This window comes from Lipotes vexillifer, unplaced genomic scaffold (genome assembly GCF_000442215.2).
Source record: "Lipotes vexillifer unplaced genomic scaffold, Lipotes_vexillifer_v1.1 scaffold437, whole genome shotgun sequence".
Taxonomy (NCBI): domain Eukaryota; kingdom Metazoa; phylum Chordata; class Mammalia; order Artiodactyla; family Lipotidae; genus Lipotes; species Lipotes vexillifer.
This window is the reverse complement of record NW_006785990.1, coordinates 1,528,729-1,540,435: the sequence shown is the minus strand read 5'-3', so window position 1 is coordinate 1,540,435 and position 11,707 is coordinate 1,528,729. Positions and strand designations below refer to the sequence as shown.

Genomic DNA, 11,707 nt, shown 5'->3' with positions numbered 1-11,707 from the left:
CACCAGGTTTAGAGGGGAATTCATCTATGTTTCCTTCTAGTAGTTATAGGGTTTTATTTTTTACATTTATATATTTTTTTGTAATTTATCTTTTTTTTAACATCTTTATTGGAGTATAATTGCTTTACAATGTTGTGTTAGTTTCTGCTGTATAACAAAGTGAATCAGCTACACATATACATATATTCCCATATCTCCTCCCTCTTGCATCTCCCTCCCACCCTCCCTATCCCACCCCTCTAGATGGTCACAAAGCACCGAGCTGATCCCCCTGTGCTATGCGGCTGCTTCCCACTAGCTATCTATTGTACATTTGGTAGTGCATATATGTCAATGCTACTCTCTCACTTCATCCCAGCTTACCCTTCCCCTCCCCATGTCTTCAAGTCCATCCTCTACGTCTGCATCTTTATTCCTGTCCTGCCCCTAGGTTCATCAGAACCATCTGTTTTAGATTCCATATATATGTTAGCATTCGATATTTGTTTTTCTTTTTCTGACTTACTACACTCTGTATGACAGACTCTAGGTCCATCCACCTCATTACAAACAACTTGATTTCGTTTCTTTTTATGGCTGAGTAATATTCCATTGTATATATGTGCCACATCTTCTTTATCCATTCATCTGTCGATGGATACTTAGGTAGCTTCCATGTCCTGGCTATTGTAAATAGAGCTGCAATGAACATTGTGGTACATGACTCTTTTTGAATTATTGTTTTCTCAGGGTATATGCCCAGTAGTGGGATTGCTGGGTCATAAGGTAGTTCATTTTTAGTTTTTTAAGGAACCTCCATACTGCTCTCCATAGTGGCTGTATCAACTTACATTCCCACCAACAGTGCAAGAGAGTTCCCCCTTCTCTACACGCACTCCAGCATTTATTGTCTGTAGATTTTTTTGATGATGGCCATTCTGACTAGTATGTGATACTTCATTGTAGTTTTGATTTGCATTACTCTAATGATTAGTGATGTTGAGCATCCTTTCATGTGTTTGTTGGCAATCTGTATATCTTCTTTGGAGAAATGTCTGTTTAGGTCTTCTGCCCATTTTTGGATTAGGTTGTTTGTTTTTTTGATATTGAGCTACATGAGCTGCTTGTATAATAGGAGATTAATCCTTTGTCAGTTGCTTCACTGGCAAATATTTTCTCCCATTCTGAGGGTTGTCTTTTGGTCTTGTTTATGGTTTCCTTTGCTGTGCAAAAGCTTTGAAGTTTCATTAGGTCCCATTTGTTTATTTTTGTTTTTATTTCCATTTCTCTAGGAGGTGGGTCAAAAAGGATCTTGCTGTGATTTATATCATAGAGTGTTCTGCCTATGTTTTCCTCTAAGAGTTTTATAATGTCTGGCCTTACATTTAGGTCTTTAATCCATTTTGAGTTTATTTTTGTGTATGGTGTTAGGAAATGTTCTAATTTCATTCTTTTACATGTAGCTGTCCAGTTGTCCCAGCACCACTTATTGAAGAGGCTGTCTTTTCTCCATTGGATATTCTTGCCTCCTTTATCAAAGATAACGTGACCATATGTGCATGAGTTTATCTCTGGGCCTTCTATCCTGTTCCATTGATCTACATTTCTGTTTTTGTGCCAGTACCATGCTATCTTGATTACTGTAACTTTGTAGTATAGTCTGAAGTCAGGGAGCCTGATTCCTCCCAGCTCCGTTTTTCTTTCTCAAGATTGCTTTGGGACTTCCCTGGTGGCACAGTGGTTAAGAATCCCCCTGCCAACGCAGGGGACACGGGTTTGAGCCCTGGTCCAGGAAGATCCCACATGCCACGGAGCAACTAAGTCCATGTGCCACAACTACTGAGCCTGCGCTCTAGAGCCCGCAAGCCACAACTACTGAAGTCCGTGCTCCTAGAGCCCGTGCTCCTCAACAACAGAAACCACTGCAATGAGAAGCCCGGGCACCACAATAAAGAGCAGCCTCTGCTCACCACAACTAGAGAAAGCCTGCGCACAGCAACGAAGACCCAACACAGCCAAAAAAAAAAAAAAGATTGCTTTGGTTATTAGGGGACTTTTGTGTTTCCATATAAATTGTGAAATTTTTTGTTCTAGTTCTGTGAAAAATGCCATTGGTAGTTTGATAGGGATTGCACTGAATCTGTAGATTGCTTTGGGTAGTATAGTCGTCTTCACAATGTTGATTCTTCCAATCCAAGGACATGGTATATCTCTCCACCTGTTTACATTTAGATTCTTTTTTTTTTTTTTTTTGTGGTACGTGGGCCTCTCACTGCCGTGGCCCCTCCCGCTGCGGAGCGCAGGCTCAGCAGCCATGGCTCATGGGCCCAGGCGCTCCGCGGCACGTGGGATCTTCCCGGACCTGGGCACGAACCTGTGTCCCCTGCATCAGCAGGTGGACTCTCAACCAGTGTGCCACCAGGGAAGCCCCTACATTTAGATCCTTAATCCATCTGGAGTTTGTTCTTCTATTTGCTGTAAGAATTTGTTACCTGAAAACTCAGTTCACCTTTTCATGGGTGTCAAGTCAAAAGACACTACCAAGTCAAAGACTGGGAGAAGGCAGGATTTATAACTTGCAGCAAGGAGAACACTGGTGATCATTCCCAAAGCAGTGTCTCCCTGAACAGCAAAATTGCGTAAGTTTTAAGCTAAGGGTACCTGCATGTTCACGAAGGGGTTCGGGCTGGTGTACACATATTCATGAAGGGACTTGGACGGTTGGCAGAGTCCAAGCTGGAAAAGGTCAATATCATCATCCCTTAGGTTCCAGTTGATCTGGTGGTTCAGCAATTCAGGCTAATCTCTCTACCTCTGAAACAGAACTGGGAATCTTTACAATGGATATTTTATCTTTGTTATTGTTACTTCTCTTCCCTGATAACAGTCATTGGTTTCTGCATTCCTTTGTTCCTTTAAGATCATTAATTACTGAGACCTGTTCAAGAATAAGCATTATGGCCATGCTTAAATCACAAAATGGCTTAGGCCAAAAATGGCTTCTCTTGTGTCAAGAAAGCCATGCCTGGTTCTCTTTCTCTGGGGACTCCCTTACCCTATCTGGTTCCAAAATGGATATAATCTTATCTTTTTCTAAATGGCTACCCAGTTACCTCAGTACCATTTATTAAAAAGCTAACCGTTACCTCAGTGGTTTTAGATACCATCTTTGTCATATACTAAATTATACATATGTGGTCTAATTCTGGTCTTCCTATTCTGTTCCACTGATCTAGTTGCCTATTCATGCACCAGTATCACACTGCTTTAATTATGGGGGCTTTAGAGTATGTTTCAATGCCTGATAAGCCTAGTCTCTCACAGTTTTTCTTTTTCCTAGCTTTCCTAGTTTTTCTGTTTTCCTAGCTATTCTTGCATGTTTGTTTTTCCATATGAATGTTAGTATCAAGTTGTATATGCTATAACATAGCATGTTGGTATTTTTATTGAGACTGCATTGAATTTATAAATTATCTTAAGGAGAACTGGTATCATTATAATGTTGAGTCATCCCATCCAAGAATAGGGAATGTTGTCTTTCCATTGGTTCACGTCTTCATTTTTTTCTAGTGTATTTAAAATTTTTCTTCATATAGGTGTTGCACATTTCTTGTTTAATTTATTCTGAAGTATCTTATTACTATTGTAAATGAGTATTTTCCTACCATTATGCCCTCTGTTTGGTGTTTGTGTATATAAACGTTATTGATTTTTTTTAACAGTAATTTTTGTATTGTTACACCACTGAATTCTCTTATTGTTTGAACTGATTTTATCTTTGAGTCCCTGGAGTTTTCCAGATATGTTATCAAAGCATTTTTACACAGAGATAGTTTTTATTCTTCTTCACCCATTCAAATGTCTCTTCTTGTCTAATTCCATTGGTTAATAAGTCTATATTTAATGGTGAAGAATAGCAGAGATAGTGAACATTCTTATCTTATTACTGATTTTAGTGGAAATGCCTCTAGTGTTTCTCCATTAAATAAGATTAGGCATTAGGGCTAAGCATATCTATATTATTGATACAGTATCAACTGTATTATAACTGTAGCACTGTACTGAAACTGTACTTATTGATAGAAGGAGAAAGTATCCCTCAATTTTTACTTCCTGGAGTGCTTTTTATGATTAATTGATGTTGAATTTTTTCAAAGGATTTCTCAACATCTATGGAGATAGTCATATAATTTTTTCCTTAGATTTATTAATATGAAATATGATACTCATGTATCTTCTAATACTGAACAAATCTTCCATTTCTGGAATAAATCTCACTTGGTCGTTATTTTCCTAATGTGGTGTTAGATTTTGTTTACTAAAATTCTGTTTAAACTTTTTGTACCAATAATCATGTATAATACTGGTTTGTATTTTTATTTGTAATGTCTTTATTTGGTTTAGGTGTCAGTGTTATATTTGCTTTATAAAAGGAATTAGGAATTTTCCTTCTTCAATACTCTGGAACATGGACTTCCCTGGTGGCACAGTGGTTAAGAATCTGCCTGTCAATGCAGGGGACACAGGTTGGAGCCCTGGTCCAGAAGATCCCACATGCCACGGAGTAACTAAGCCCATGTGCCACAACTACTGAGCCTGCGCTCTAGAGCCCATGAGCCCCAACTACTTAGCCCACATGCCACAACTACTGAAGCCCACACGCCTAGAGCTTGTGCTCCGCAACAAGAGAAGCCACTGCAATGAGAAGCCCATGCAGCGCAACAAACAGTAGCCCCTGCTCACCCCAACTAGAGAAAGGCCCACGCACAGCAACAAAGACCCAACACAGCCAAAAATTAATTAATTAATTTTTAAAAATACTCTGAAATAATTTTAACACCATTGGAAGTATCTGATCTTTGAATGTTTGGTAGAATTTCCTATGAAACTATCTGGGCCCGGCACTTTTTTTGTATGGTAGGTCCTTAATTCTTTTTTTTTTTTTTTTGGCTGCACCTCACCACTTGTGGGGTCTTAGTTCCCAGACCAGGGATCCAACTGGGGCCTCCAGCAGTGGAAGCACAGAGTCCTAACCACTGGAAGGCCAGGGAATTCCCTGTATTTCTTCTATAGAAACTGGTCAGTTTAAGCTTTCTATCTCTAACGGGATCAATTTTGGCTATCTGTATTTCCCTAGAAAATTATATATCTAGATTTTTCAAATTTATTTGCATTAAGTTCTGTAAAATAGCCTTTTATTTTTTTAAACATATTATTATTATTTTTGGCTGCCTTGGGTCTTCATGGCTGCGTGCGGGCTTTCTCTAGTTGCAGTGAGCGCAGGCTCTTCGTGGCAGTGCATGGGCTTATCATTGTTGTGGCTTCTCTTATTGCAGAGCACAGGCTCTAGGCGCGTGGGCTCAGTACTTGCAGCATGCAGGCCCTAGAGCACACGGGCTTCAGTAGCTGTGGCCCACAGGCTCAGTAGCTCCAAGGCATGTGGGATCTTCCCGGACTAGGGATCGAACCTGTGTCCCCTGCATTGACAGGCAGATTCTTAATCACTGTGCCACTAGGGAAGTTCCCTTTTATTGGTTTTTAACTTCTGTTTCAATGATTATTTCCTCCTTGTCATTTATTCTGTATCTTTGTGCTTTCTCCCTTTTTTCTTTTCTTTTTTCTTTTCTTTCTTTTTAACTTTATTGTATTACAGCTGATTTACAATGTTTTGTCAGTTTCAGGTGTACAATGAAGTGACTCAGTTTACATATACATATATTCATTCTTTTTCAGACTCTTTTCTCATATAAATTATCACAGAACACCGAGTAGAGCTCCCTGTGTTATACAGCAGGTCCTTGTTGGTTATCTACCTTATATATAGTTATTTGTGTATGTTAATCCCAAGCTCCTGATTTATCCCTCCTCCCCATGTTTCCCCTTTGGTAACCATAAGTTTGTTTTCCATATCTGTAAGTTTGTTTCTGTTTTGTAAATTAGTTCACTTGTATCATTTTTTTAAAAAATTAGACTCCACATATGAGTGCTCTGACTTACTTCACTTAATATGATAATTTCTAGGTCCATCCATGTTGCTGCAAATGGCATTATTTCATTCTTTTTTATGGCTGAGTAATATTCCATTGTATATACATACCACATCTTCTTTACTCATTCCTCGGTCAGTGCACATATTAGGTTGCTTCCATGTCTTAGTTATTGTAAATAGTGCTGCAATGAACATTGGGGGTGCATGTCTCCCTTTTTTCTTGATCAAATTGACTAGTTGGTTCACCTATCTTTTTTTGAAACAAGATTTTGATTTATTATTAAAATTATCATTTTAAAATTCTTATTCTTATTAATTTCTTTATTATTTCATTCCTGTTTCTCTGCTTTACTTTGTTGTTCTTTTGCTAGTTTTCTGAGTTTGGAATTTAATTCATTTATTTTTATTCTTTCATTTTTATTGATAAAAAGAGTTTAGCTAATAAATTTTTCTTTGATAACTCCCTTAAATGCATCCCAGAGATTCTGACATGCAGTGTTTTCATTGTCATTACTTTTTTTTAATTCTATAATATCAGTTTGTATTTCCTTTTTCACCCAGGATTTTTTTTTTTTTTTTTTTTTTTTTTTTTTTTTTTTTTTTACGGTACGCGGGCCTCTCACTGTTGTGGCCTCTCCCGTTGCGGAGCACCGGCTCCAGATGCGCAGGCTCAGCGGCCATGGCTCACGGGCCCAGCCACCCCGCGGCAAGAGGGATCCTCCCGGACCGGGGCACGACCCCGTGTCCCCTGCATCGGCAGGCGGACTCTCAACCACTGTGCCACCAGGGAAGCCCCCACCCAGGATTTTTTTAATAGGTTTAAAATTTCCAGATATAGGACATGCTGTTGGTGCTGTTGTTAATAAATTCTAGTTTTATACCATTTGATCAGCATGTTTGTAATAATTCCACTTTATAGAAGTTACTGACATTTTCCTTATGACCTAATAGGATCAATTTTCCTGACTGTTTTGTGGACACATGACAAAAATGCATATTTCTATCATTAGAATGTAGAGTTCAATTTATATCCATAGGATCTACCCTATTCATCAGATCAACACTGTTCATTATGTTATTTAGATCTTTTATGTCCTTAGTTATATTCTTTCTATTAGATCTGTCTTGTGCCATTAGAGAAATGCAAATTAATACCACAATGAGATATCACTACACACTGATTAGAATGGCTACTGTTTCAAAACAGGACAATACCAAATGCTGACAAAGATGCAGAGAAACTACAAGATACACTGCTGGTAGGAGCCACTCTGGAAAAGTTTGGTGGTTTCTTTTAAAACTGAACATGTATTTGCCATACAACCCCCTCTTTTCATTACCTCAAGAATTCCAGAGGCTCAGAAACTCCACAGAAGAACTTCTGAGGTCTCTGGAACCACTTGGAATGATATGCAAGGTTTTATATCTATCTACTTAAGTCTATTTTTCTGAAGAAATGGCCCATAGCTTCTCAAAGAGGTCTATGACTTGCTAAAAGGTTAAGAACCATGACTATATTGACTCTAAGAAAAATAAGAAAATGAAACATGAACCCCAATATTTTTTTCTTTTTTTAAATTAAATTTATTTTTTATTTATTTAATTTTGGCTGTGTTGGGTCTTCATTGCTGCGAGCGGGCTTTCTTTAGTTGTGGCGAGCGGGGGCTACTCTACATTGCAGTGTGTGGGTTTCTCATTATGGTGGCTTCTCTTGTTGTGGAGCACAGGCTCTAGGTGCGTGGGCTTCAGCAGTTGTGGCACACGGGCTCAGTAGTTGTGGCTCGCGGGCTCTAGAGTGCAAGCTCAGTAGTGGTGGCACATGGGCTTAGTTGCTCCGCGGCATGTGGGATCTTCCCGGACCAGTGCTTGAACCCATATCCCCAGCACTGGCAGGCGGATTCTTAACTACTGCACCACCAGGGAAGCCCCCAATATTTCTTAAATATGATTATACTGTACAAGTTAATTTTTGTAAATTCTATTTTCATTCTTACAAAGAAAATAAACCAATACCTTTCAGCTAACTTGTTTAGAAGATATTTTGTAACATTACCATTTTATCCCTACTTTTTTCTAATATACTTCAAATACTAAGAAATTATTATATTTAAAATGTGTCTTACATTCTTCAGGATGGACAGATGAATAACTCCCAAGATTTAATAAGTGACTGGTAAATGTTGATTGCAGTACTGTCTCACCAACCCAATGATCCTCACGAATAGTAACATCTAGAAAGGGGAAAAAAAAAGTTCTCATCATTCCAAAAATTCCTTCACATTGTGGTTAACGTACCTATCATAGCAAAATACTGTGCATGCCTCCCACATGCTAGCCAACTGAAGTTCAAATAGGGTAAATCATCTGCCTAAAGGAACAAAATGATAAAATAGCAAATCTGAACTCTGAACCTAGGTATGTCTGTATGTAGGTAAAATAACAAAATTGTTTCTGTATATTCAAACAATATCAATATAGAAGCTCTGCTCCACAGATAGAAGTTTAATGGCTTTTGTTCACATAAGGCAAATGGTACAATGTATACTTCTGATAAATTAAAAGTGAATAGGGACTTCCCTGGTGGCACAGTGGTCAAGAATCTGCCTGCCAATGCAGGCGACGCGGGTTCAATCCCTGGGCCAGGAAGATCCCATATACCTCGGAACAACTAAGCCCACGCACCACAACTACTGCATCTGCACTCTAGAGCCCACAAGCTACAACTATTGAGCCCGCATGCTGCAACTACTGAAGCCCATGCGCAGAGAGCCCATGCTCCACAACAAAAGAAGCCACTGCAATGAGAAGCCTGTGCACTGCAACGAAAAGTAGCCCCCACTCGCCACAACTAGGGAAAGCCCATGCACAGCAACAAAGACCCAATGCAGCCAGGAAAAAAAAAAGTGACTAATTTAGGGCCAGGAAGCCAAGCAGTGGTTCATTCCAAAGCAGTAGTGCCTAGAAGAGTAAAAAATATTCAGTACGGGCTTCCCTGGTGGCGCAGTGGTTGACAGTCTGCCTGCCGATGCAGGGGACATGGGTTCGTGCCCCGGTCTGGGAGGATCCCACATGGCACGGAGCGGCTGGGCCCGTGAGCCATGGCCGCTGAGCCTGCACGTCCGGAGCCTGTGCTCCGCAACGGGAGAGGCCACAACAGTGAGAGGCCTGCGTACCACAAAAAAAAAAAATATATATATATATATATATATGTATATATATATATACACAGTATGCATTTACCCCTTCTGCTAATAAGCATAACGTAAGGCTTTCTTATTCAGAAATTGTGAACTACTTTTTTTTCCCTAAGAAAATAAAGTAAAACAGAACAAACAAAAAACCCTGTTTAAAAAAAAAAAGGTGTTCATAGAAATAATCTAAATATTCTGTAATAGGAAAATTGTGATAAATCACTTCACAGAATGTTACCTAGTTGTTAACAACTGTATGGACACTAGGAAAAGATAGAGAGATAGCAGGGTTGAGTTTCCATCTGCTAGGTAAAGGCCTCCTGGAAGGCACACACAGTGACAGTAATGCCTTGGTAAAGTAACCATGGTCCACGGTCTAACCCTCTCTTAATGGTCTGGGGAACCTCATTTTTTCCAGCACTCCGAAAATAAATTTCAGCTCTGCAGTATAAGCTCAGTTAATGAGACAAAAAAACCCCAAAACAGAACACAATCTTTCTGTTTAAATATACAACAAGGCATTAATTGCCAAAGAACACTTGCAGCCTGTTCTCACCTTGTAGGCAGTTTTACACCTTGGAAGCCAAGTCATAAGGAAAGGGCTGCTCAGCGAGCACTGAATCAGAACAGAGCTGAGTTAGATGACCTGAGCTGCCAACGAATAAGGATACCACCAGTAAGACAAGACTACGCCAAGCTGTTACAATCCCATGTTCATCTCTTCAGTAGGGACTGCACTTGACAATCTTACACAAATACCACCGTATATTAGCTAAGGTTCTCACTCCCCCAGCAAACCATCTGGTAGGAATTACCATTGATTGATTGCCTTCATTTTTCTTTATAAGCTTCTAAGGCTGACCCACACCTCTTCTCTATCACATTTTCTTTAGATGTGCTATTAAACTCAATCAACTTCACCCTGGTCTGGGATTCATGCCTTTTTTTTTTTTTTGCGGTACGCGGGCCTCTCACTGTTGCGGCCTCTCCCGTTGCGGAGCACAGGCTCCGGACGCGCAGGCTCAGCAGCCATGGCTCACGGGCCCAGCCGCTCCGGGGCATGTGGGATCTTCCCGGACCAGGGCACGAACCCGTGTGCCCTGCATCAGCAGGCGGACTCTCAACCACTAGGCCACCAGGGAAGCCCTGGGATTCATGCCTTTTTAAAAAAATATATTTATTCACTTATTTTTGGCTGCATTGAGTCGTCATTGCTGCCCGCGGGCATTTCTCTAGTTTTGACAAGCGGGGGCTACTCTTCGTTGCAGTGCGCGGGCTTCTCACAGCGGTGGCTTCTCTTTGTTGCGGAGCACGGGCCCTAGACACGCGGGCTTCAGCAGTTGTGGCACACAGGCTTAGTTGCTCTGCAGCATGCGGGATCTTCCCGGACCAGGGCTCGAACCCATGTCCCCTGCATTGGCGGGCAGATTCTTAACCACTGCGTGCCACCAGGGAAGTCCTGGGATTCATTCTTTTTTTTTTTTTTTAATTAAGATTGGGAAGTCCACTTATTTATTTATCTTTATTTATTTTTGGCTGTGTTGGGTCTTCATTGCCGCGTGTAGGCTTTCTCTAGTTGCGGCGAGCGGGGACTACTCTTCGCTGCGGTACGTGGGCTTCTCATTGCAGTGGCTTTTCTTGTCGTGGAGCAGGGGCTCTAGGCACGCAGGCTTCAGTAGTTGTGGCACGCGGGCTCAGTAGTGTGGCTCACAGGCTCTAGAGCACAGGCTCAGTAGTTGTGGTGCAAGGGCTCAGTTGCTCCACGGCATGTGGAATCCTCCCAGACCAGGGCTCGAACCCGCGTCCCCTGCATTGGCAGGCAGATTCTTAACCACTGCACCACCAGGGAAGTCCTGGGATTCATTCTTAAAATGACTGGTATCTCTGCCCTAATACACTGGTGTGTTTATTTTTAAATCAATAAAGGACATGTAACAAAATGTTAAGATTTCTTTTTTCACATGAAAAAGCAGGATCCAAACTGTTTTTCATGATTACAACTGTATATTAAGAGTAGGGATTCTGGAGACTTCCGGGAAGATGGCGGAAGAATAAGACGTGGAGATCACCTTCCTCCCCACAGATACACCAGAAATACATCTACACGTGGAACAACTCCTACAGGACACCTACTGAACGCTAGCAGAAGACCTCAGACCTCCCAAAAGGCAAGAAACCCCCCACGTACCTGGGTAGGACAAAAGGAAAAAGAATAAACAGAGACAAAAGGATAGGGACGGGTCCTGCACCAGTGGGAGGGAGGTGTGAAGGGGTAAAAGTGTCCACACACCAGAAGCCCCTTCGCAGGCAGAGATTGCGGGAGGCGGAGCGGGGAGCTTCGGAGCCGTGGAGGAAAGCACAGCAACAGGGGTGCGGAGGGCAAAGCGGGGAGATTCCCGCACAGAGGATCGGTGCCGACCGGCGCTCACCAGCCCGAGAGGCTTGTCTGCTCCCCCCGCCAGACCGGGCGGGGCTTTGGTCGGAGCGCAGGGAGAGGACTGGGGTTGGCGGCGTGAATACAGCCTGCAGGGGGTTAGTGCACCACGGC

General features: G+C 41.5%; 1 protein-coding gene across 1 annotated transcript in view; it reads right to left on the bottom strand.

The window, feature by feature from the left end:
• The window catches only part of SHLD2 (shieldin complex subunit 2), a 52,954-nt gene that overhangs the window by 32,750 nt on the left and 8,497 nt on the right, over nt 1-11,707 (bottom strand). Inside the window, exon 2 of the mRNA XM_007458370.1 lies at nt 8,092-8,199. Within this exon, the coding sequence (XP_007458432.1) occupies nt 8,092-8,199 (108 nt within the window). The remainder of the gene's footprint in view (nt 1-8,091; nt 8,200-11,707) is intronic.